The sequence below is a fragment of the Micromys minutus genome (genome assembly GCF_963924665.1).
Source record: "Micromys minutus genome assembly, chromosome: 6".
Classification (NCBI taxonomy): domain Eukaryota; kingdom Metazoa; phylum Chordata; class Mammalia; order Rodentia; family Muridae; genus Micromys; species Micromys minutus.
Genome location: NC_137975.1, coordinates 52,738,476 through 52,766,202, shown reverse-complemented (window position 1 = coordinate 52,766,202; position 27,727 = coordinate 52,738,476). Strand labels below are relative to the sequence as shown.

The following is a 27,727-nucleotide window of genomic DNA, read 5'->3' as shown; positions in this document are numbered from 1 at the left end:
GGGTGAGTGATCTTTCCACAAAGGAGAAGGAGCTGTCACTGCGAGCAGCTCTGAGGGCGGTGTGCTACTAAACAAGAGCACAGACTGGTACCTAATTCCCCACTTTGAAGTGATTTCTTTTAAAAATATCTTAAGTTCTACAATCAATGCTAAAACAAAGACTCAACAACACAAAATGAACTTACTTTGCTGTTGAATAAAATGTGAGAGTTTGTTTTAAAATAAGGATATTTGGGATGCTCACAAAGAAAAAACAGTGACATATCTGTGAGATATCCCATAACCAAGAGCACTCCACAGTAAGAAGAGTCCTATAAGGCAGGACAGGCAGGACACAGTCCTCATTAACACCTGAAGGGTTCTATAGTAAAGAATCCTTCCTGGACTGTGCTTAGCTCTGATTTTTCCAACAGCAGGAAACAGCCTTTCCTGAGCCCTTTACTGATTTAATCCTCACAGCAACTCTAGCACAGCCTCTGCTGTTGTCCTATGTCGCAGCTATTAGGTGGTAGGCTGGAGTTTAAAACCAGAATATTGTACCAGCTTTACCTGACCCTCTAGGCTACTTCTATGTCAGAACTATTAAAACCCTAGGAACTGCTGTTCTACAGAATTCTTATTATGCTGACATACAATAATTTGTACTTATACAAGTATGTATATGAGAAGGGGTAATTTCATGGAAACAATATAAGGAAATACAGGACTGAGATGCTCAGCAGGTAAAAGGGGTGCGGCCAAGCCTGACAACGTAACTTCAAAACCCAGTACCCATATATGTAGAACTGACTCTCCAAAAGTGGTCCTCTAACCCCCAAATACACACTGTAATACACATGTGGCCATATACATACACACACTAAAGAAATATAATTTTAAAATTTAAAGAGTAAAGAAATAGAAAAAGGGGCTCTAAAGTTGGCTATATGTTTTGCTATGGAATGTTTTCCTTTTTAAAAGTCTTGCACAGCTAGCTAACATCTATTAAGTGTTGTCTGCGGTCCAGGCTGGTGCTAGTTTCCCCAGGGTAGCACATCAGACCTTTAAAATCACACCTGTGTACATATGGAGGAGCTATGGCAGAACCGCCTTTACTAAGTCTGGAAAGTTCACTCGAGTGAAGGTGAGATGTCAGTGGTTTGCAAACACAGGACCAAAACCATTTTCCGAGGATGAACACAATGTCACTTTTCATTTTCACTGTGACTTTTGCACTGACAGGAGAGAGTGACCACGGCAACAGGGCTACATGGGTTACTACCGTTACTGTACTTTCCACAGTTGTTAGAAATGTTCCTGATGGAGCACAGAGAACATTAACTGAACAAACTCTAAGCTCTTGGGCACAGGTTGCAGCAATACACTTGTACCACTCAAATATGACAGGTACCTGAGAAAAGGTACTTCCCTAGGTTTTTGATGACAGTTTAAAGCAACTCCTTTATCTCACAGAACACCATTGTACCTGAAATAACAACCTGACTGCAGTTCTGTGGCTGCTCAGGTTTGGAGCCCTATTTGGCAGGCATTTTCTTATAATCAATACACTGTGGTTGTTGCTGCTGCGGCACTCCTGTGGTCATGCGGGGACAGCTTTATCTATGTGAGCTCTGAGGATACGAGGCCGGGGAGTGATCGATCTTAAGGAACCCGAGTTTTCATTTGTGTGTTGTCCCCTCAACCCCCATCCCTCAGCTTGGTTTACAAATTAGCATGGACTCAGTGCAGAAGGAGGTTCCCAGAAGTGCTGGAAAGGAGGAAGTGCTCAGAAGTCAGTCCTTCTGAGCAACAGGATGTGGATGTGAAGCCTGGTGCCACGGCAATGTCTGGCCTCAGACTGCCGATCCTACGGCTCCCAGCATGAAGATCTGGAGGACCAAACGTCATGCTTCGTTAAACTGAGACCTCACAGTGCGTCTGGAGGTCACCCTGGGGGACTGAAGGACCAAGCAGGCCGTGGAGGGACAGCACCATGCATTACCTTCTCAGTGTTCTTGTACCGCTCCCATCTTTTCAGCATCTTCAGCCACTTGGAAGTCCTTTCGATTTCCAGTTGCTTTTGCTAAAAGAAAATTCAAATCCAACATTACTGTTTGAAGCTTCTTTACTTATAAATAAGAACATAACAAAGCCAAAGAAAATGTTTTTGAAGTTACACTGTATCAAAGAGCAAATGGCTGGCCTAACATGTTTGTAAGTTGGGTAATATGAGACTAGTATCAACCGCAGTTGGAAACTGAAGTTATGAATTGTCCATAATGCCTCATGTGAGTGAGAAGACTGCAAAGGGGCTTGTTTGTGATTTCTAATATTTTAAAGACAGTCAGCATCCCTAGATCAGGAATTCAAGACCCATACCTAAGCACTATACAACAAACCAACAGCCAACATCAAATTAAATGGAGAGAAACTTGAAGCAATTCCACTAACACAGGGATAAGACAAGGCTGCCCTCTCCCCACATCTACTCAATACAGTACTCAAGGTTCTGGCTGGAGCAATAGGACAACTAAAGGCGATTAAGAGGATATAAATTGGAAAGTAAGAAATCAAAGTATCACTATTTGCAGATGATATAAGATATCAAATACTGATATGTTTACATTAGCAACCCCCCAAATTCTTCCAGAGAACTTCTACAGCTGAAAAAAAAATACTTCAGCAAAGTGGCTAGATATAAAATTAACTCAAATAAATTAGTAACCTTCCTTTATACAAATAATAAATGGGATATGAAAGAAAATAAGGAAACAATACTCTTCACAATAGTCACAAATAATATAAAATATCTTGGAGTAACTCTAACCAAACAAGTGAAACATCTATAAGACAAAAACTTCAATCTCTCAAGAAAGAAATTGGAGAAGACCTCAGAAAATGGAAAGATCTCCCTCCCATGCTCATGGATTGGCAGAATTAACATAGTAAAAATGGCCATCCTATCAAAAGCTATCTACAGATTCAATGCAATCCCCATCAAAACTCCAACATAATTCTTCAAAGATATGGAAAGAGCAAATCTCAATCTCGTGTGGAAAAACAATTCTCAATAATAAAAGAACTTCTGGGAATCTCCACACCTGACTTCAGCTGTGCTACAGAGCAATTCTGATTTAAAAAAAAAAAAAAATGCATGGATTGGTACAGAGACAGGCTGATCAATGATATGGAATTGAAGACCCCAAAATAAAATCCACATACCTGATCTTTGACAAGGAAACCAAAACCATCCAATGGGAAAAAGAGACAGCATTTTCCCCTGATAGATATATTTCCTCTGAAATATATAGCATCCAAAAATATATAAAGAACTCAAGAAACTAACCTAGAAAAGACAAACAACTCAACCAAAAAAAATGGGGTTCAGAACTAAACAGAAAATTCACAACAGAGGAATCTTGAATGACCAAGAAGTACTTAAAGGCATGTTCAAAGTCCTTAATCATCAGAGAAATGCACATCAAAACAGCCCTGAGACTCCACCTCACACCAATCAGAATGGCTAATATAAAAACTCAGATGACGTCAGATGTTATCGAGGATGTGGACAAAGAGGAACATTTCTCTGTTGCTGGCGGGATTGCAAACTGGTACAACCTGGAGATCAATCTCAAGTTTCCTCGGAAAACTGGGAATAGATCTACCACTCTTGGGCATATACACAAGATGTCCCACCATGCCACAGGACCACATGTTCCACTATGTGCATAGCGGCCTTGTTTGTGATAGCCAGATGTTCCACGACAGATACAGAAAATGTGGTTTGTTTACACAATGGATAGCTACTCAGCTATTAAGACTGAGAACATCATGAGTTTTGCAGGCAAATGGACGGAACTAAAAAAATACCCTGAAAGAGGTAACCCGGACCCAAAATAACACACATGGTATGTACTCACTATTAAGCAGGTATTTGCCAAAATAATATGGAATACCCAGGATACAATCTACAGACCTCAAGAAGGTTAACAAGCTGAAGGGCCCAAGTGAGGATGCCTCTATCCCACTTGGGAGGAGGAAGAAAGCAATCATGGGGGGGGGGGGAATCTGGGTGGGAGAGGGGATGGGGAGGAGAAAGGGGGAAAAGGATAAGGTATTGGGGTGGGAAAATAGGAGAAAGAATGGAAACAGGCAGCCACAGGAGGTAGGAGGTAGAAGGAAGGGGGACCCTCTGGAATGTACCAGAGACCTGGGAGGTGAGAGAATCTCAGGACTCAGAGGAGACCTTAGATGAAAAGCCCTACAGTGGGGAAAGGGAACTTTTAGAGCCCACCTCCAGTAGAAAGACAGGGATGAGGTTGACACACCACAGTCAAAAACTCTGACCCAGAATGCAGGGACAAAAATGGAAATGAGACTGAGGGAAAGGACTTTCAGTGACTGGCCCAAATTGGGATTTGGCTTAAGAGCAGGCTCCAAGGCCTGACACTATTGCTGATGCTATGGTGTGCCTAGCATGGCTGCCCTCTGAGGCCCAACAAGCAACTAACTGAAACAGATGCAGATACTTACACCCAACCAATGGACTGAAGCCAGAAACACCTATGGTCGAATTAGGGAAAGGATGGAAGAAGCTGAGGGGGAGGATGACCCCATAGGGAAACCAGCAGGGTCAACTAACCTGGACCCCCGAGATCTCTCAGACACTGGATCACCAACAGGCAGCATATACTAGCTGGCCTGAGTCCCCTGACACACATACAGCAGAGGACTGCCGGGTCTGCCTCAGTGAGAGAAGCTCCCGGCCCTTGAGAGATTGAGGCCCCAGGTAGTGGAGAGGGATTGGGGGGGGGGTATCCTCTTGGAGATAGGGGAGGAGGAATGGGACAATGAACAGTTGGAGGGCGGACTAGGAAGAGGATAATGACTGGACTGTAAAAACAGATTAAATAATAATAATAATAATAATAATAACAACAACAACAACAACAATAATAATATTTTAAAGACAATCAGAAAAATCCTATGCAGACTATAAAAAAATTTAAAAGACAAACTTGAAGTATTTTGCAAAGCAACTACAAATTTTAATTTTCTTTAATTTTACTAAATTCTAGCACTTTTTAAATAACTAAGTTTTTTAAGAATTCAATTTAGTAACTGTGTAACTGATATGTAATTAGCACCATGGTAGAGAAACAATGTACAAAAGTAAGTCACCACCCAGAGACTCCTTATGTGCTAATATGCCATGGCAGGGGCTGACATGAAATAAGGCTGGTGGCGAGGTCATAGGAAAAAGCTATCAAGGACCCTACATGAGGAGCTCAAGAACGATGATGGAATTTACCTGGTGACGTGGTATACTTGTGTTTCCAATACCACACAGCACTCTATCTAGGGAGCTGAGCCAAGTTCCCAAGAGTTCTAAGAAGGAACAAGACAACCATGGGGAATTTCAAGTCTTGTGTGTCAAGACTGAGATGTGCAACAAGGCTAAGCACTGAGGCCAGTTACCACAGAAGATGCTTTGTCCCTCTCTTTCTGAGGTTCCAGAAGGAGGCATACTTTTTCTCTAAGTGTTCAGGCCTGGGAGTGTAATAACTATGTGATAAAAAGCAATAAAAAGAGCAAACTGCCCAGGAAAGACAACAGCGCTACAGACTCCGCTTACACTGTGGGGTGTGTGCTCCTTCAGTGAGGAAGCAGACATGAGGAACCTACTGGCAAGTCTAGTGAGGGCAGAGGCACTCGGGGCAGGCAGGTGTGCCTGTGCTCCGTGGGCACCCTCTTCTCTCTCCTGACGCCATCCAGAGCCCTTCTAACACAGGCAGTCATGTTTCCTGTGTAAACTCCGGCTCCTCACTGACTGGCCTCACTCCAGCCTCGAACAGGCAGGCAGAATGTTGGCAGATGGCACACCCACCACCAATAATTTTAGATCTGAAAGCATACATTCCCCAAGGAAAATCCTGAATTTAGGAAAAGATTCTCACCAACAAGAATGCTTTTATAGAACTTACCTTTAGGTATATTCATAAAACTCTGTAATTACTTTCTAACTCTTTAAAGTTTTTATGAATTTTAATAATAAGAAAAAGCACTTGTGAGCAAAAGAATGTTAATTCCCATTTTCAAAAGGCTAAACAGTCTTTATCATATTATTAGAGATGAAATGATGCAGATGGGTTCAGAAATATGTTTAATTTTAAACTCAGTGGGGCACTGAAATCTAATTAATGTTTTACTAAATGTGTCTTTAGAGAAGTCCAAGCTGTGAGGAACCAGAGACAGCTCTGTGTCACCATTTGCTGTATGGTTGTTAATTCACAACCTTCCTCTGACTCCCTGAAGCACCTTCTCTACCAATAGGAAAACATCCAACTGCAAGCCAGCAAAAAATGACCACACCCAGCCAGGCGGCCGGGCGGGATCCGGAGGTCTCTTGCTAACTTTCACTTTTATTAATATTAATTACCAATAAATCACTTCAGGAAGTAGTCATTCTTTATTTTAAGATACATTTTGTATATTAAATTTGTCACAGATTAGATTAGTTTAAATGTTATGCATCCTGAAAGAATAAGACGTATACACACCATTTTAAGAACCATTAAGCATGCCTTTCTTTCTTCTCTCTCTATATATATGAAATGATGCTGAGGCTGGAGAGATGGCTCAGCAGTTAAGAGCACTGACTGCTCTTCCAGAGGTTCCAAGTTCAATTTCCAGCAACCACATGTTGGCTCACAACCCTCTGTAATGGGATCTGATGACTTCTGGTGCATCGGAAGACAGCAACAGTGTACTCATATACATAAAATTAATAATTCTTTTTCTTTAAAAAAAAAAAAGAGAAGAAATCATACCTTGGCTAATCTCCTAGTGGAGGAGTTTAAGCTCATGTGTGAGCTGAGCTCTATAGGGAGTGCTGACTCTGCAACACCATCATTTTGACCACACCAGACTTGAATGCCCATCAAAGGAACCTTCTCCATACCAGTCAGTAACCCATAGTTAAAAGCCACTTTCTTACCGAATATACTGAAGCTGATTGTTCTAACAAGTATTTTGAAGAAATAACTGAAACTGTATTTGGCAACTGTGAACTTAAGTGCCCCAGAAAAACAGGCTATACAGAGCATCAATAAGTCATGGATTCATTCATAACAACCCAAAAGTAGAGTACAACCATTAACAGGATTCCCTCTATGAGATGGTGACACTTTCAACTCAAACCTGTCAGTCCTGGACTGCTGGATACTCTCAGCACATAACATACTGCCATGACTCTGACCACAGTTTGTTACTTATCTGCTTGTGGTAAGATAGTCAACCACATAGGAGACAAACTTCAGAGCATAACTGTGAGGGAGTTTCTGGATTAGGTTAACTTAGGTTAATGGAGGCTGGCTGGGGTCTGGATCTGAATAAAAAAGGAGAAAGTGATTGGAGCTTCCTGTGGTGCCATGTGACCAGCTGTCTCCCAAGCCTTCCACCACAGCTTCCCAGCCTTGATGGATTGCTAAAACAAGACGCTCCCTAGGTTGCTTTTGTCAAAGCAATGAGAAAAGTAACTAATGGGTCGTTCATCCAGCAGGATCTTGCCTAACTAAGTTCTAGAGCCTCTCCCACATGCTTCCATGTCAAGCTAACTCAACTCTTCCCTCAGCATGCAGTAGCATGGACTCAGGGCAGCCTGTTCTTTCCCCTGGGGACAATCCTCTGATCCTTCTTTACCTCAGTTTCCATTTACAGAATGAGAACTACTGCAATACGGATGCACTCAACACACGTATTCTAGCTAAGTGCTCAAATCCCGTTGTTGTTGTTGTTGTTGTTGTTGTTGTTGTTGTTGTTGTTGTGTTACCCCCTTCACCACAGGGACCACAGCACACGTTTGTCTTTTAATTTCCTCACCTAACACAGCAGCTGTACAGAGAGTTTAGCACAATATATCAAACAGCTCACAGGGCAGGACAAGCAGCAGTGGAACACTGGTCCTGCCCTGTGGTTCCAGGCAGTGGGAAAGAGGACGCAAATGAACTGCTGTCTAGGGAGGGCTACAAAACTGAAACACAGATCAGCCGGGAGAAATTATGGCAACACCCCGAGTGGCACAGTGGAGAAAGGCTGTCATTCAGCACTGGCAGAGCGTCCAGAGTGGTGTCAGGCCTGCTGGAGTGAGGGCCTGCACAGCATGGGTTCCGTTGGCTTACTGTACTACAAGCACCTTACTTTTCTCAATTTTCATTTTAAAATATTTTAACCTAAATGAACATGAAAATTAAGCCACATTATATGTTTCTATGTGTTTCATAAAAATCTAACAAGTATTAATCTTTTGCCAGCCTTCATTTACCTCTTTTTGGGGGGGAGGGGTGGCTAATCCACTAGAAAAGTCAGACTTGATTTATATATGGTGTATATCTAAATATTTCCAAGGATGTATCCCTTTAAGAACAAAAACACTGTAATCATTACACCATTCTTATATCCAAGAAATTTCAAATTCAACATTAACATCTCATAGTCCATACACTAAGTTTTCCATCTGTCTCCCAAATGGTAGTTTAGCGTGTGTGTGTGTGTGTGTGTGTGTGTGTGTGTGTGTGTGTGTGTGTATGCATGCATGTATGTATGTTTATGTATGTGTGTACACATGTTTGCATGCACGTGTATCTATCTATGATGATGCTGAAGACTGACCTCAGGTCTCACACACTGACCATAGCTATGTTATAAACCCTCCATTAATCCCCTCAGCTATGGAGTTTAGACAACTTTCTGGCCAGTGATCATCTGGAGTTCTCAGGACATGCTCATACTCAGGGAGGGCAAGAAATCTCTGCCCCTCTGCTCCTCACCCCATGTATACGAATTCCACTGGCTGCTCCTGAAAGGACTGGTTTTATCTAGTAGGTGCAGCACTTAAGCTCTGTGAGCTGCTCCAGCAAACCCAAGCAGGCATGTGAAACTCTATTTGTACACCACAGGTTAAAATCACCTGGGCTCAAGATTCCCAACAGTGAGGACATGGACCCTGAAGAGGCCACCTCCTACAGTCAGGCAGGAACCCCAGTAGAGGGTTAAAGATACCAACCCAGAAAATTTTCAACCCAAAATGTTTCCTGTCTAAAAGAAATGCAGGGACAGAGATGGGGCAGAGCCTAAAGGAATGTCCAACTAATAACTGCCCCAACTTGAGACCCACCCCACGGGCAAGCAGCAATCCCTGACTCTATTAATGACATTTTGTTATGCTTTCAAACAGGAGGCTGGCATAACTGTTCTCTGAGAGGCTCTACCCAGCAGCTGACTGAAACAGATGCAGATACCCACAGCCAAACATAGGAAAAGTTAGAGGGAAGATTGAAAGCCTGAAAGGAATAGGAACCCCACAGGAAGACCAACTGAGTCAACTAACCTGGACTCATGGGAGTAGCAAAGGACTGGCTTGTCCTGCCTCATGGGAGAGGATGAGCCTAATCCAGAGATTTGATGTGCCAGGGTGGGAGGACACCCAGGAGTGGGTATCCAGGGACCACCCTCTCAGAAGTGAAGGGGAGGGGGAAGGTGAGGAACTCAGTGAGCAGGGGGCACTGAGAGGGGCAGCATTTGGGATATAAATAAATACTTAAGAAAATCAGCTGGGGTCTCAATCTGTTACTAAGCTACAGGCTTGCAACAACTGTCCACTGGAGTAACTGCTTGTTTATGAGGAGAAACTCAAACATCTGAGGTGCTCCACACTAAGTAAACTATGACAGTAGTACAGATTTTGCCTCCACCACATGTCATATGGTAAGGACGTACGAGTAACCTTGCTGCCAGTCACCCATGCCTGCATCTCACCAGCAGAGGTCAGAAGAAGATAAGAAGTGCAGGAAACCCTTTGCATGCAGGAAAGCCCTTGCAATGCAGGGTCACTCACTAAGCCTTGCAGACTGTAAAAGGAAGGTGTGCTTTTAGAACAGAGGACTGGTCAGATGGCTGAGGGTAAACCACCATGCCTGACAACTGGAGACTGATCTTCAGGATTCACATGGAGGAAGAAGAGACCCAACTGCTGTGAGTTGTCCCCTACACTCGCCCACCACAGTGGCACATGTGCATCTGTGCATGTGTATGCACATACACAAATAAATAAAACAAAAAATTCAAAATGGAAGGCTTTCATATGTTATATATTATGCAAAATATTGCACTTCATATTTTATAGCTTTATCTATGAAAATTCATAGTTTTGTATAACCTTTCCTCCTTATTAAAAACATCAATAAGCTCAAGGAAATAATATAATCCATTATTAATATTGTCCTCCACAGGACAAATATAATGAGTGTGGTTGTTTATTTGTTTAAGCGCCTATTTGGGGGAACCCAAATCATTCTGCAAATACCACACCAATCCTTTTATGAGGGAGGATTACTGTCCCTATTTTACAGTGGAACGTCCCCCTATAAAATAACAGATGGGCACACAAGACAGACTACACTAGGCTTCCCAAGCATCAAAAAGTACCTTCAGCTATTTTGCATGAATCTAAGTTTATATAAAGCAAGCCACAGACCTTGTGGAATAACAGAGTCAGAGCCACAAGCCTGATGACCTGACTTCAATTCCCAGTGCCTACCTAGTAAAAGGAGAGAACCAATTTTCACTTATATGCTGTGAATACACACCACACACAAACACACACACACACACACACACACACACACACACAGAGAGAGAGAGAGAGAGAGAAAGAGAGAGAGAGAGAGAGAGAGAGAGAGAGAGACGCACAGTTATGCAAACACATCCACAATAAATGCAGAAAAATTCAAAATATTTTGAACCAAGCCGATTCCAAATATTCAAGAAAGTCATAATAAACAAGTGCAATGTGTAAGAGAACAAAGCAACCTCAGAGCCCTATGTCAGCCCAGGAAAGGGCTGACTAGTAACTATACAAACCTGTCCTCCTTTAATGGTTTTTGTTGTTGTTGTTGTTGTTGTTTTCTTTTTTAAAGATGGGGAGGATTTCAGAGTAGCCCTGGTATCTTGGAAGTCTCTATGGAGACCAAGCTGATCTCAAGCTCTACCCAAGGGTAGGGCATGTGGGATGCTGATACCAGACAGGCATAAGAATGCTAAGCTTGAATGAGCTCAAACCCTGGGAGTCTCCGAATTGAGAAGGGTGGGAGTGGAGGCATTCCCTGCCTGCCTCTGCCTGCTCTGGAATATGTAACCATGACACCCCACTGAGGACCATGAGCACTGGGCCAAGAGCACAGACACCTGGAATGTTCCACAATGATGAGGTGTCTGAATAACCCACCCCCACCATGCCCCCTCCCCACACACACCCGTGCACAAGGTCAATGAGCTTCTTTTCCTGAGTATTTTTTCCCACAAAAGGTAATTTAATTAATTCCTGGTTCACCCCGAAAAAAGTATATACATTCACATCCACCATCAAATAAGCCAGTATAAATAAGTGGATCACCACAAGAAAGGCCTTTCCCTTAAAGAGCTGAACCTAGAATTCCCTAGGAAGGCCTTCTCTCCTCTTGGAACTCACTCTGAATCAAACAGGGTTCTGCTTGTTCATGCTGAGCAATGCTTTTCCCCTCTCTGCCTGGCACACAGGAAAGGCAGACCTGTGGACTACTATGGAGAAGAGACTGGAAATTACTGTGGAGCCCTCCCCCTGCTTTGGACTTTGTCCTGCTTTCTCCCAGAGGCCTGTAGGCTGTGCTCTGGGCACCCACCAGAGAAACACGGCACTGTAGGACACTCAAGTGCTAAGATTAAAGGTACGTACCACCATGCTTGGCATTTTAAATAAATTATTAAGTTATACACAGATTATAATGATTCCCAATTACATTGAGACTTTAAATAAGAAATCAATTAATTAATTAAATGCACACTTGCATTTGGTAAGGATTTTATTATATAGTTGAGTCTTAAATTAAGCAAACTTAATTTTCAAGTATATATCCTCTAATAATCTCCCTTATATTTCTTTTTTATTGGCACATTTCTTATCTAATTACTGGCTTGAAGACTCTAAGGCTTTCTCAATCAAAAAACTATAAATAGTGAAGGAGGAGAGAGAAGTCAATACTAAATGCATCTTTATTTTGCCAAATAAGCTTAGCTTTGTTTAAAAACAAACAATTTCAATTCTCTTCTCTCTAACCTTTCAAATTTAGGACACTGCAATGCGTGCAGATTTTCCAGCAGCTTCTAAGTCAGTATGTTTAATGCTATAATCAAGGTGTAATGTGACACAGAGATAGCAACCTAGTATGAGAACTGAAGTAACTAATCTTCAAAATCTGTAACACATGAATGGTGTCGCACACAATAGAGAAAAGGAAAACAAACAAATCGAGAAAGTCCTGTGGCGTTATCAGTGGGTCAGAAGATTAGTAAAGTCAGGAAGACAGGCAGAGGCTTGTTACTCAGCTATGTAGCTGTTAAAAGTCCTGTCAAAGCCTCTTGGTTATGGATATTACCAGAGAACCTGGCAACCTATCAATCACCTGCAGGAGGCGTGTACAGGTATCCTTCATATATGGAAAATAACAATTCTGTTTAAAGCCTAAAGTTTTGTTACAGTTTTAATTTTCAGAAAACTTTGATCTTAGAAATTTTCCTAAAATATTGTTTAATTACATTTTTAATTTCACCTGCATTGTCTGAAGTTCAGCTCCCTTCCCCAGGAAAACACACACACACACACACACACACACACACACACACACACACACACACACTACCTTCATTTTCATCCTCCAATTCTGGAAGAGAAGGGAGGAGTAAGGAGATTCTGAGCAACCGAAACATCCGGTCCCTACCTCTCATCACACCCAGGTGGAGAACCAGCTCCTCACTTAGTAGAGTGAAAAAAATGCTTAAAGAAAAGCTGACAGGTTTACTGCGGCACTCACTTGTCTAAGTCCTTAAAATGTTAAGGTAGTTAAATGACCACAGGAAATGATATAGTCACTACTTGGGGAAAACTGAATAAAATCTCATGGAAAGTTTCTTTCTCACAGCTACTGGTCTAGAGTGGTGCTGTATTATCCCGAGGGTTCAGAAGAATCACTTGGGATGCTTCACTTCTAATGACTCATTGTTGTACCCAGAGATTATTGTAGCTGTCAAGCCTTAACAGAGACTGAAACTCTCCAAGGTGTAGAGAACTGGAATTATGTCCTAAATGTGACATCTATCCCACATCCTCTCAGATAGAAGGATGGAAGAGTGTAAGAGCCAGAGACAGTACATATGAGCTCACAGCAGTTATGACAGCATGTATAAGATCTGCACAGCTCAAGCCCGACAAAATCCCAGCATAAAGAGGAAGGTGGGCAAGAAGCCACACCCAGTTGCTGGCTAGGAAGCTAATGGCAGCTGATGGTTGTTGGGAAAGGGAGAGACCATTTCTTTCTTTAAGGAAGGGCTGACCACTCTCCAGTAAAGGCCACGCATCCAAGAGTATGCAGGCAGCCAAAATGTGATGGATTTAAAAACAAAAAGAACACCAAGCTGAGTGGGCAGAGAAGGCAGACAGAGGGGAAGAGTGACCAAAATCCACTCTGTGGACCTCTCAAAGAACTAGCAAAAGCTGAGAGAAAATAACCAAACAAAACACTGATGACATGCATGCCTCCTCAAGATGGATGGACGGAGAGACAGATGACGATGAAAGTTCCTGCCACAGAGAGGCTATCTCATACAGGTAGACCCTGAAGCTGGGATTGAACATCTTAAGAGTGCTATTCTTTTCCTTACTTTAAAGAAGAGAATTTCATAAATCCTCCGAAACCCATTTCATGATTATTTTACTTTCCTAATAGTGACACAATTATGGTCGAATTCTAACAATGTCAGCTGCATACAACACAGCACTCAAAATGACAAAAGCAGTTCTAGTCCTCAACTCATCAACAGCAGAAGTAAACAAAGAACCTCACTTACCCGGTCGGCAGCTGCATTATGATACGGGAGCTCCTCCTCGCTGCAGAGAACAACAAACATGGCAGGGTTGAAATCAGAGCAGACTTTTACTAACTGTATCCTACGTAATACCTGACTCTAAGAGAGATGCGTGTTTCATGTTTCCATTCCACTGAATTCAACAGAAAATATACCTGGTCTACAGTCACAGCCTGCCTCACTTTAAATAGTCACTATCTACAGGAACAACCCAAAGTCTGGCTCACTGCGGCATCCGAGGACGTAAGAGTCATGTAGCTGGAGGCGGCCACACTGAACATTTCTATCATGGCAGACAGTTCTGTTGAAGAACACTGCTCGAGACCAGGGTTCAGCCACAGTAAACAGTAACTGCTTCAGGCTTCATGAATCCCATAGTCATACAACTACTTGAACTCTACTGTGCTGGTGTGATAGTCCTCATACATGATAGGTAAAGTGAGCTCACGGAGCTTCTACAAAGCCAAGTGGCGAGCTAGATTTACGCCGGGATACTATCCGGTGCCCTAGACCATCACATTCACTGACTAAAACAAAATTACTGCCTAAAATTAGCATAAAGAAAAGAACAAACCAGGCCTGAAGGACCAGGACTAAAGCCCCAGCTAATCAAGAGGCTGAGCAGAAGAAAAATATAAAACTCAATAACTGCCTGGCGTCAGTGAGCTCAAAGCCACTTTACTTAGTGAGACCCTGTCTTGAAATAAAAATGTAAAGTCAGAGTTGGAAGTTCAGGAGAGATAGCTCAGCTTGCAAAGTGCCTGCTACACACAAAGTACAATCTTTAGCAATGGTAACACACACAAAGGCATGATGACATTCACGGGGGAGGCAGACACAGGTCTCTGGGGCTCACTGAACAGCCAGCCTAGTCTAACTAGCTGGGTTGCAAGGTCCAATGAGAAACCTACACTGAAGAAAAATCAGGTTTGATGGCTTCTGAGGAACAGCCAAGGTTGACCTCTGGCTTCTACATGCATGTATACACACATGTGAACATGTACACATGAACTCATACATTTGACTGTGTGAATCATTCACACAGACACTGAAGATGTAATTCAGTGGTTGGGTACAGTATGTGTCTGGCAGGAATGCAGCCCTAGGTTTAATTCCCAATATCAAAATGGAAAGAAGAGAAAAGGAAAGAAAAATTGTTTTCCAATGGGCTGATGAATTTAAAAACCTTTCTTTTTTAATCTGTAAAATAAAGAAAACTTTGCTGTCAAAACTTCGAAAGCATTTTTTTTTTAGTATAGAAAAGACCAAAGTCATTTCTCTGGTTCATGTGTGCTATCACCTCTACCACTAAAGTGTCCCGACTCTTGTATTAACTGTCAGTAATAAATAGAGTACTGCATATAAACAAAACTGAGTTCTGCAGCTTTCTCAGCAATGTGAATGTTTTGGCAACAACACGTGCATATTCTTGCTTCTGTTTTCTCTTGAGATCAAGTGGCACCACTTTTAAGAACATGACAGGTTATTAGTCACGAGCCTAGTATTCTCCAGGTCATTCTTGTTTCTCTGAAGAGTCCTTGCATGAACCATTTAGTCACAGCAATGGGACTGACTGAAGTGGTATAAGGTCCAAATCCCTCTTTCCATAAGAAAATAAACATTTCCATTTAGTCACTTAGCCTAACACAGAAATGTTCTCTACAGCATCAGTGCATCTACATCATCTTTAGCTACTGCTGGATGGACAGAGAACAAGGACAGAAGATGAGAGCACAGCTTCAGGAGAAACAGAAATTCTAAGGATGGAGTACAGTCTTCAGACCTCTTGGATAGATGACAGAACAGGACTGGTCCTCTCATAGCTTATACCTAAAACTTCCCAAACATAACCTGTTATGTGCACACGTATCTTTACAGACCCTGTCCTCAACTCTCTGTGCAGGCACATACTGAGGCTCACAGCCATCTGAGATCAGAAAATGCCAAATAAATCTGTACTAAAAGACATGTTTGCTTAGGCCAATAATCTCTATCTTTTTCTTTTCTTTCTCCCACCCACAAGGCTTCTCTGCATAGCCCTGGATGTCCTGGAATTTTCTCTGCATACCAGAGGTCTGCCTGCCTCTGCCTCCCAAGTGCTAGGATTAAATGTGTGTGCCACACTGGCTCTCACAGTCTGTATCTTACTACCTAAGTCTCCTTCAAGCAGAAAAAAGAAAAGAGCACAGTCAGAGTACATGGATGAGTATTCCTCCAGGTCAGCAAACCTTGGTCAATGGGTTAAATCTTATTTGCTGTCTGTTTTTGTAAATAAGGTTTTAATGGAATACTGTCATTCTTACTCATTTAGATACTGTCTGGGGTCTAGGGTTGTTTTCCCCCTACAGCAGCAGGGCTGAGTCATTTGACAGAGACATCTGGTACACAAATGCAGAAACATTCAGTATGTGGCTCTTGCTAACAAATAACTATCTATCCCTTGCTTTAGAGAGTAGGACTTGCAGGCATTTGTGGACTTCTCAGAGGTAACACTCGGATGACAAATATTGAGGTTTGATCTTTTGCTATATATTATAATGCTAAATACTGGCCCCCAAGTATTGCTCCCAGGGATGAGAGAATCCAAAGATAGACCCAAATGATTTTAAGTATAATTTGCCGCCCAAATTATCCCTGATTGGTAAATAAAACTGCCTACATCCTATAGCTGGGCTATAGGATGGGGTGCGGTGGGAGATGGGATTCCCTGGAGAAGATGTCATGGGTTAGGTAAGTTATGACACAGCCACAAGGGCTGGCAAAATGGAGTTAGGAGCAGCCCAGATGAAACATGGCAAGTTATAACTTGGGGTTACTGATGGGGAAATAGATTCTAATAGCTTAGATGGTAGATTCTGTCCAGCTCCAGTGATGATTAAGGCTTATTATAAATATAAAGTTCATGTGTCTTTGATCTGGGAACTGAATGATAAAAAGTGGGGTAAAAACCCCCAACTGAGATTAAATACTTTCTAAAACAGACAAGCAGCTACTTGTTAACAGTAAGAAAAACAGCAGTAATCAGAAGAAAGACAAAGGCTGGGTTGGCATGCTTTTCATCTGGATTAGGCTTTGCATGTATTGCTAAGTGTATGAGTCTGTAATCTCCCAACAGTTCATGTGGAATCTCTTTAAAATGTCAAAAAAAAATTCACTTGGAGACCTACTTTGTTAAAAGAGTTAAAATCGGTTAAGTTGAATATATTGATATGGTTCATCTTTGATTCTGAAGTAAATTGTATTTAAGTTTAGATTCAACCTAGTTAAAATCTGCATCTAAGATGGGTAAACGAGTTCTCCCATCTTTCTAATCAAAATGGATAATGCTGAAAGCAGAGTACCTTCACTTACACAGGAACCTACCGGCTGACTCCATTGCCTTTTATAAAGACATACATTTGGATGAGCAGTTGAACACTGATGCTCAGTGTTATCCTACCTCCTCTATTTTTGGTACAGTCTCCTTTTAGTTCTCTCTTCTATTACAAATGTGTGACCTAAAAACACTATTTATCATCATCCAAATACCAGACATTCTTTTTGTCCAGAAGACTGTGGTAGTTAGCTAGCTTTTGCTAAACATTTAAAGTTCTCCGACCTCCTAAGCAAGCTCTACTTTTTCAGTGTGCAGCCATAACTCTACCACAGGCTGGTTTGGCAACAGCTTTTATAATTACTGTGAACTCTGTTATCAAACTATACTGTGTAAACGTTCGTCACTCCCTGACATATCAGAGCAATCTTAGCTAATACTATACTAATAACATGCCCAGAAGGCTGGGGATTGTTCTTTGTATTGTATTGTACTGTATTGACAATGAATTTAAAATCTAATTTCAACTGCAGTAGCAATCAAGCCTTACATATAGCTAAGACAGTAGAGCTACTCTTTTGATCAAGGAATAACAGAAAGTAATATCTAGATGCTCACACCAAAACCCTTTATCCAACAGTATGATAAAGTCCCATGTACTATGGCAAGCAATGACAGTCATCGGCAACAGACTGAGGAAAGCTTCCCTAAGAGCAGACACCATAACTAAGGTCAGTCACTGAAGCCAAGCCATCAGCTGGAATCCACTTCTCCAGCACTGTTTTCATTTGTGCTTTTGTCTTGGGACTCAGCACAAAGCAGGTTTTAGGACCTGAATGTGACATCATGAGAACTGATACCTGCCGGTTTCATTTTCAAAGGTTTGGTCAAGAACTTGTCTGTAAGACTTAAGTTTGTCTCAACTGACAAAAAGAAAGTAGAGGTAACTTACACACCCTTTGGAGATGTAGGTCTCCAAATGCACTTCATACTGTGTGCACTGTAAATCTTAAAACACACGACTACATAGGTGGGATGGTCAAAATGAGCTGAGCTGCATACATCTTCTGAATCAAAATCTAGCGTAGAGTCTAGAATCTTTTTTTTCAACTTTTCTAGTGTGTAGACAAAATTTGTGACCTCCTGAGCTTAAGAGTCTTTATCCTCAGATTGTCCTTTAAAATGTGATTCACACCCAAGTCTGCACTTGACTAAAACAAATGTAATGGCTTCTCTTCACAATGACAAGAGGAGGGAGAAGGAGAGAAAAATGAGGGAAAGGAGAAGAGGGAAGTGGAAGGGGAAAAGGAGGAAGAAATAAAAACAACAAAGGCAGAAGTTTCAAACAGTGATTGGATCACAAGCTCTGCTCTGTCCTCTAGTGCATTTCAAAGTCTTCAGACAGTTTCAAACAGGCACCAACTCTAAACATACAAAGAGTTTCATGAAATATTCCCACATCTGATTTCAAAACCTCAGCACACTTACAGCATATAAGGTAATTTTGATTCTTTTCTCTAGATGACATAGGGAATCATTCACTGACCAGAAGCCAGCTGACAGGCAAAATGAACACACACCGCTAATTTAGACAACACTAGGACCTAAAACACCAGATGGACATTAGTTTATGGGATAGCTTTAGGAGCCAAATATTTCTAACTGAATCACCAGTAGTCTACCTCGATCAAGTCTCTACAAAACATAGGAGGGATAGAGTTTGTCTTGAGGAGCAATGTCATGACTACAGCCATAAGGAAGCTCCATTTGGCATCTTTTCATTGCTCAGTTTTAGGTTGTGCAACACTCATTTTCTAATTGCTAGCTATTTTTAAAATTCAACCATATAAAATTAAATGTTTTATAATACTTTAAAAATACAAATGTTATCCGTGTACATTTAATTCCGTTAATTAATATAACTCATTTACACACTGATTGTGCTCTTTACAAAACACAAAGGTAGTACAGGTTATATTTTTAACTATAGCTCAATATTAACCACGGCTGCTAAAAATGCTAGGAACCAAAAACTATAGTAGATCACTCCTGGAATCTTAGGGGAAAAAAAGTTTATAAACAGATGACCAAAGTAAGATTGTAACTAAAAAGTGACAGAGTTCAATCTGTGTGACTTACTGTAAAAAGCCAAATCTATCGGTGACTTTGTAAACAAGATAATCAGCATCTTCCCAGGGTTCGATCTCTGCACCTTCCCGTCCCTGAAACAGAGATGAGGTGAATTTACAATACTGAGTAGTGTTCTTTCTTCTAGAGAGAAGAAGCAAACACATGGGCACTTTTTTACCTCAGCTATTTCTGGCAGTGTAATCATTGCTCCTTACCAAGAGCTGACATAGGTACTTCTTCATCAAAGATATCCTAGGGGAAGTCACTGGGGACAAGAAAGCTACTACAGGAGAAACTGATAAACCTTAAGTTTTAAAGTGAACACTCTAGAACAGGCCTTTCATGTAGACGTCTCAAAGAAGGCAGTTTTGTCCCTCCATTGCTTAGTTTCCCAACCACATCAGTCTTCAATCTATTCTTGTTGCTAAAGGAAAATACTGGCTTCCAAATGGGCATGGGAGCACATGCATCTAATTCTAGCACTTCAGGAATTAATCTGCACAAGCAGGCAGATCTCTGAGTTCCAGGCTTGCTAGAGCTATACAGCAAGCTCCCCGAACCCCCCCCCCCTCTCCCTTTCTAAACAAGAAGTGTCAGACCTGAGAGCATTCTTCAGTCTCTAACTCAACTTCTGCAAGCACTACTTAGCAATGGCTCATGCTCTCCGGTCTCCCCACTGTGCAGCACGTCCTCTGCCGATCCCTAGCAGTTCTCTTCAAACTCTCTGTATGATTGCTTTGTCATAGGTGACCCTTAACTGCTGGGGTGCCTGGAATTAGTTCCTCAGCCCAGCATTCTAAGCACTTTGGGTACCACCTACCCATGGGTAATACAGGTAGGTTTAGGACACCTAAATGCAATTTATCATCCCTTCAAATTTTAGACTTGTGGACACTTCCATCTGAGTATATTTCATAATGTCTGCTCCTATGTTTTCCTTCAAGTAGACTATGAATATCCTATGGGCATGAACTGTCAGAAAGCATTTCTGTATTACTTTTTTTAAAGTCTCCCTAGACATAACTTAGGCCAACTGTATCCAAGTGAGGGGCTGGGTAGTGAAGAGAGGTGACTACAGTCCTTAATCAGTGCTGTTGGTTCCTTTTCCACTGTGCAGGTAACTAAGTTATCTGGGCTTTTCATGGGTGACACTGACCGCTAACACAATACGGGGAACTCTGGGGACATGACTGTTTGAACACTGTCTCTGTGCTTCCCTAGAGAAAGGGCATGGGCCAGATGGCTATTTGTAATTTCATGCTCCTGCTATTCTTACAAAATACAAAAATAAGATATATGACTATGTTCAAGTAACAGAGACATAGAAGATAACACCTGCAAATAAATGTTATAACCTATTAAAAGAGAAATAAATAAGGAGACAAATTGTTGCTAACAAATTGATGGTAATCTTTTACACCAAAACCAAGAAAAATTCCATGCTAAGGGAAACCAGGCAGGAGGTTTAGGTGGGAATGGGGATATGATAAAACTGAGAGAAAGGGATGCTGGTAAAGGTCACGAAGAGAGAAATGTGTTGTTGTACAAACAACTCCCTGCTGCCTAGCTCTCTCAGAGTCAAGAGGCGCTATGCAGGTTCGGTTTCTGAAGGAGATCATGAACAGTCTGAGTCAGCAGTGCGCACTTGAGCTTCAATAATGGCCAGTCTGGCGAGATGTGCCCATGAGTGCCGTGAGGAAGTCCTACATCTATCTGCACAACACAATCCATCACTGAGGCTGAGTGAGGCCAGGAGCTCGAGGCAGGAATCTAGAGGCAAGAATCATGAAAGAATACTGCTTGCTGGCTGACTTGCTGGCTTAACAGTCTATTTTATACAGCTAGGATGACTGCCTAAGGAGTGGTACCACCCACAGCAGGATGAACCCTCCTACATCAGTAACAATCAAACAGCCCCTCAGACAAGCTCACAGACTAACCTCTACAATTCTCAGTGAAGGCTTCTCTTCTCAGATAACTCTGGACTGTGCCAAGTTGACCACTAAAGCTACCAAGACAAGGGCACTTCACAGTGGGAAACACATGCCTGGTGAAGTAAATATGACTAAGAATCCACAGCTGGGGAGCTCATTTGCCCCAGGGGTGAACCTACAGCATCACATTGCCCTCTAAATACATTATCTCTCTATAGCCCAGATGTGCAGATGAGCGCAGCCTCCAGCTCTCCTCAGAGAAGCTTCTTTATGTAGCAGACAGCGCTTAACACAGGACCTCACTATGGGTCAGTGTCTGAGGAGTGCTCTATCATGAATGGGCTCTCTATGTTATACCTCTTCTCCTCCAAGGCTCATGAACATTGTGGAAGAGGGGCCAGCGGCTGTTGGAGTCAGAGGTTAAGGAGGAACAGGATAAAACAGTGTGTTCTGGGTACAACCAAAACCAGTGTACTCAGGAGCTCTCAGCAGTCAGGACCTCAGCAGGAGGGAGTGGGTCCTAAGCCCCTATCCTGAGCTGAGGAACTACGGACAGAGATGGATGCTAGAAGAGTCAGTCTCCTTTAGGGGTGTGGTCCCTGGTAATATGAGCACAACCCACCAAGGCTGCACACACCTGTGTGCATTTATGAGCATCACAAACTGGACTTGATGGGAGGGGAGGGGAGGGGAGGGGAGGGGAGGGGAGGGGAGGGGAGGGGAGGGGAGGGGAGGGGAGGGGAGGGGAGGAAGCTAGTTGAGAGTAGCAAAAAGAGGTACAGAACGGATCTGGAAGGAGCTAGGAGGAACGGCGTGGATATGATAAAAATACATTGTACTAGTGTATGAGATTCTCAAAGAATAAAAAATTAGAAAATTGGTAAATAACTCTCATTACAGTATATGGCTAAAATGCTAGGTAAAATTAAATTTATATGAGACATAAATGCAAGAAGCTGAGACTTACAGTGAATCCACAGATCACATATAAAGTATTAATATAAGATTATTTAATTCTATATATTTACATACAAGTATTTATTAAGTAGCTGCTATGAGTCAAAAATTGTTCCAGGTATTTAGTTTAGAGGAATAAATCAAGCAGAATAAATTTTATACCCCAAAGAGTTTTTATTCTAGAAGAAAGAACAGATGACAAGCAAAATACACCCAGACATGAAGTGACTGGTATTTGGATGACGATAAACAAAGACACTGGCAACATGGTGAACTGAGCAGCTGCAGATGACACTCTGCAGAGAGGTGGAAATGGGGTCTTTGGAAATCCAGGACACAAATACTCTAGGAAGTCTGTGTAACACAGACACAGAAGGGATCAGGCCCACATGGTAAAAAGCAGCAAAGTGGGAGGTGGGGGAGCAAAAAGGAAGGAGGGGGGAAGAATGTTCAGAGAGGGGGAAAAATTGAATTCTATTTTCTCCCAAAGAGAACAAACTTCCTGTGATTTCAGCTCTCCAAAATGCAAGCCCCTTTCTATTTATATGAATTTTTTAATAAACACACTTAGAGAGTAAATATAGACACTTACTCTGTCATATTTAGCAACTATTTCAGCTCGTTCCTGAGCAAGTTTGAGTGCTGCATCCTGGTCCGGATCTGTGGAAAGATCAAATTTAGATGGGCTGTTATCCTGAGAATAATGAAGTTAGTCATGAAACTAATAGAATGGAAAGCAATGCAGCCTACAACAAAAAATAAAATCAAGATGATGATTTAGGTGGTTTTAGAGTACTAACTGACCCATCATACCAACACTGTGTATAAAGTCAGAGTGCAAATTTATCAATACACTTCACAAAACTAAACCCTTGTTGTAGTCTTAATCCAGTGAGATGTGAGCCCACCCCAACCCCCAGACCACATACACACACCTCCCAAGTTCATGTCTGGTCTTGAGCTGGTTGCACTGTTGTGGGAGACTGTAGAACTTTTGGGACACAGAACCTTGACTGGCAGATGGGGGTAGGGGGACAGAGGTGGGCCTTGATCAGAGCCCAGCCTGGCAGTTCTTGCTGGGTTAGCACAATTTGAGAGGCTCTGCAACATGTTCCCATCACCTGCCTTCCCCATTCCCCTGAAATCATATGCCAAAATAAACATGTCTTTCCTTGGCTGTGTCTTTTACACAGTGACATAATTGGCCATAGTAACAAGGAAAGTAACAAATACAATACTCGAGGATCAGTTTGTGTTAGAATAACCTTTTTATGCACCATGTGAAGATGTTCTGCTGTCCTTGCTCACTGCCTGTGGCATTTCTGATTGGTTTAATAAAGAGTAGAACAGCCAACTGTTTGGCAGGAGAGGACAGGTGAGGCATAGGAACTCTGGGAAAGAATCAGAGGTGAGAAGAGTTGTCAGCGAGGAGCTGGGACTGAGGTGAGGTAACAATCCACATGGCAGAGCATAGGTTAGTGCAAAAGGTTAATTTAGATTAAGAGTTGGGAACAAGCTTCAGCTTTCATAATTAGTAAAAGGTCCCTGTGTCATTAACTTAGGAACTGAATTCAAAATTTCATAGAATAGGAAACAGAAACTAAAATGGTAAGCTCTTAGATTTTCATATAAAAACAGGAAATGGAGGATTTAACTGGGAAGTGGGAAGCAGGGCAATGCAGGGGAGAGAGGAAGAAAGGATGAGTAACAGGAAGGATGCTGAGGGAGCCACAGGGAACACTGTTTTATGCTTAAATAAGATATGTATGAGTTGTCCTAGCTTGCTCTATCGCTGTGGTAAAGCGCTCTGACCAAACAGGCTGGGGCGTATGCCGACTAGGTGGTGGCTGTTGTCATCTGTCAACTTGACACAAACTGCAAATGACCTAGAGAGGAAATCTCAATTGAGAAAGTCTCTGAATGATCAGTTCACACATCCCGGCAACAATCTCTTAATGAATGATTGATACTGGCTGGACCAGTCCACTGTGGGCAGTGCCACCCCTAGACAGGTGGCCCTGGGTTCCGTAAGTAAGTAGGCTGAACTAGCCACTGAGAGACAGCCAGTAAGCAGCACTCCTCCATGGTCTCTGCTTCAGTTCCTGCCCTTACCTCCCTCACTGAAAGACTGTGACATGGAAGTATAAGCCAAATAACCACTTTCCTCCACACGCTGACTTTGATTTGTGTACTATCATAGGAAGATGGGTGGGTGGGTGGGTAGACGGACGGACGGAAACAAATAGGTTCCAAGAACCACAATAAAAATAAATGTCAAATCCAAATCAGAGACTGTGTAAAAGGCATTACCAACCAAGGAGAAAAAGGCAACACTGTCCAAATAAAAAGCCTGGGCAACATTAAGAACAGGAAACTCACAAGAACAAAAGTAGCAAAACAGCCCTAGTGTGCCGAGCATTGGCAAACAGCAAGACACTGCACCGAGTTCTTTAACAGGCCTTGCCACAAACGCTCACAGCACAAGTACCATTCTTAACTACTCACGGATAATAACCAATCATACGTGAGGTTTAGCAATGTCAAACAGAAAGCTCAATGACACACACAGCTAGTAAAAAGTAAGGTTAAAATCAAAACAGACAGTCTGACTGGATAGCCCACATCTTTAGCTACTGCTTCACAAAAATGATTTGAAACATACAAAATGGATGACAGATGGAACACACATATCTACTTTTTCCTAAAAATCCCATTTCTATGACAATTTAGAGACTCTTGAAACTCCTCCCTTAAAGGCTTTAGCATTGCAGTTTTTGGATATGAATTGTCCATCAGAGATGTGCTGAGAGTTTGGTCCCTAGCTGAGCATACAGTGAGAGATGAATGGATCATGAGCACATTATTCTCATCCAAGAATTAACCCCCTGGTGAGTTCAAATAGGTCACTAGGCATGCTTTTGAAAGACCTGTCTTGTCCTAGGACCCTTCCCCTCGCCTTTTCTCTTTCTGCTCCAGTATCAACCATGACATTCTACCTTGCCACAAGCCCACAACAGTGGAGCCAGCCAAGCAGAGGCTGAGATACCAAACAGATTGAAGTTGTTTATCAGGGGCATTTTCTCACAGTGACAGAAGAACTGACTAAAGCTCGCTGAAGACAGGGACTCATTAGGGAGATAGGAGAGACGGTAAATATAGGGACTGTTGAAGGACTGTGTGTACAGAGCGGAGCACAGGATCCTGGACAAACCCTCACTCACCCCAGCAGAAAAACAAGCCTTTGAAACTGGAGGAGTGGGAAGCAGCATTAGGGCATATTCCCTAGCACATGGACGTAAACAGGGAACAGAGCAGTCAAGTTGATTCAGAATGGTTATTCCAATGCAGGTGTCCTACACTGCTGCATCATTACACTGGTGCACAGCTCTACCTCCCCCAAACAATCTAAATTCATGGGGTTGAAGAGATGGCCTAGTGATTAGGGCATTGCTGGTCTTTCAGAAAACCTGGGTTCCATTCCCAGCATTAACACCTTTGCTCAAAAACAATCTGTAACTCCAGTTTCAGGATATCTAACCCCCTCTTCTGACCTCCTTGGGTATCAGGCACACACATGACACTCATAAATATATGCAGGCAAAACAGTCAGGCACATAAAATAAAAATATAAACATAAATTTACAAAACAAACTAAAATATAGAGGAAAAATCAGCCTCAATAATTACAAAATTAAAAGTTGTTTTTAAAAAGTTCTAAGATAAAAATCACTTTGTATCCACTTAGACTGAACAACTGCTGACTATAGCACTACAGACACTTGAAGCTCAGGACATACAAGAGTACAAAGGTTCTGGAAAGTTATTGGATGGTATGCATCAGAAATCTTACAAAGACATATTCTTTACCCAGCATTCTACCTCTAGGCACTTAGGTAATTAAAAAAGTATGAGTTATTTATATTATATTAGTTATTTATATTAGCTTAAAAAACAGCAAAATAGTTGTAAGCTTAAATTTTTCTCAATTTTCCTAATTTTAATAACTATTCTTAAATGCTTTAACCTCCCTTCTAGCCACTACCAACCAGGGGTGGTAGAAAAAAAAGGTTATCAGGATATGCGGAAGTGGCCCGTTTAGAAAATTTTCCTTGGAGCAAATCCCATCTGCCTGTCAGGAAATCAGCGGTTCAGCCCACAGGAGTGAAGAGCAGCAGCTCCATCCTCTATCAAATACTTCACAAATAGAGCAGCAGTCCAGTTCAGTGGTGTTGGGACAGAAAACACAAATCAACAGCGGTGGCATGACCTAGGAGAAACAGTCAAGCCTCGGCCAAACTGGCACAAGTCAGTGGGAGTGACCAGAAGTTCTTTGTCGTGCTTCTCTGAATGAAGTGAAGATCAGCAAAGACTTGAGACCAAGAAGGGCTGCACAGCTAGCCAGGCCAGCAAGTCCCTTCAGACCTTCTTATACTCTCTCACACATCACTTGTCCTCCACAGGCCTTGCCTCGCCACTGATCATGGCTCAGCGAAACTGCACGTGAGTCTGTCAGCTGACATCACTCAGCCAATCGGTCCGTCTGCAGAGCAACAGGAAGCCGCAGCGCCACCAGCAGCTTTCTGGTTGGGTTCTCCCTATGGAGTCAAGGTAAACGGAGCTCAGGTATGCGATGAAGGCGAACCAATGCATGTGCCTTAGGAGTCCTGCATCTCTCATCCCTTCACAGGCCTGCTTTAGTGAAACGTTCTTCTCTGTGTCCACTTCAGGAAACACTGCTTCACGGGTGAGAAGGAGTGGGGGAGGGGTGTTTCACATTTCTCAGAGTACAAAATATGAACAAGCACTCTTGAAGTGCAAGCGTGACCAGTAAGGAAGTAGAAAGGCTCCAGAGTAAGCAAGCACACACTGGCTGTTCACCAGATGTTTACAGTGAACTAGAACACAGAAAAGTCTGAGATAAACAGCAGACCGTCACCCTATTTCTTCTCTGTCGCTCAGCTTTGAAACAATACGCTCATGCCTCTACTGAAGGAGAGGAAAGCCAGTACACAGAAATTAAATTGAAACTGGGAATCTGAAGACCTGCTAAGCTCCTGGATAACCAGAGCTGCTAAACGCTTCTTTCTAAACCAGTTGACATGTTTTCCTACGGTATCTTTTACAGTGGGCCTTTATTCCCCCACCCCTCCTAGGGGTGCAGATGGATTTCTGACATATGAAGGAAAAGTTTTAAGGAGTAAAAGAACAGGAAACAATATGTATGAGACCTACAGTGTCAATAATCCAAGAAAATGTAGGCAAGCTGCTCTGTACGAACCTTTACTCAGATCCCTGCCAGGCTGGAGAACTCTAGCAGGGAACCCTAACTGTCTAATAGCGATCGTTCTGAAATAAATGAAACCTTGGTTTCTGGAGAGAATGATCATGCACTTTATTTAACATTGTCAAAACAGTTTTCTCCAGCAAATAAGTTTTAAGAATTCCCTTATAAATGCCC

The 27,727-nt window shown here is 42.2% G+C and overlaps 1 protein-coding gene across 2 annotated transcripts in view; it reads right to left on the bottom strand.

The window, feature by feature from the left end:
* USP6NL (USP6 N-terminal like) overlaps positions 1 to 27,727 on the bottom strand; it is a gene marked incomplete at its 5' end in the record, with an annotated part of 127,966 nt that overhangs the window by 36,209 nt on the left and 64,030 nt on the right. For both annotated transcript variants that reach the window (XM_080918303.1, XM_080918302.1), the window contains 4 exons: positions 1,982 to 2,062; positions 13,918 to 13,957; positions 19,388 to 19,470; positions 22,862 to 22,929. In XM_080918303.1, coding sequence (XP_080774429.1) covers positions 1,982 to 2,062; positions 13,918 to 13,957; positions 19,388 to 19,470; positions 22,862 to 22,929 — 272 coding nt within the window. The remainder of the gene's footprint in view (positions 1 to 1,981; positions 2,063 to 13,917; positions 13,958 to 19,387; positions 19,471 to 22,861; positions 22,930 to 27,727) is intronic.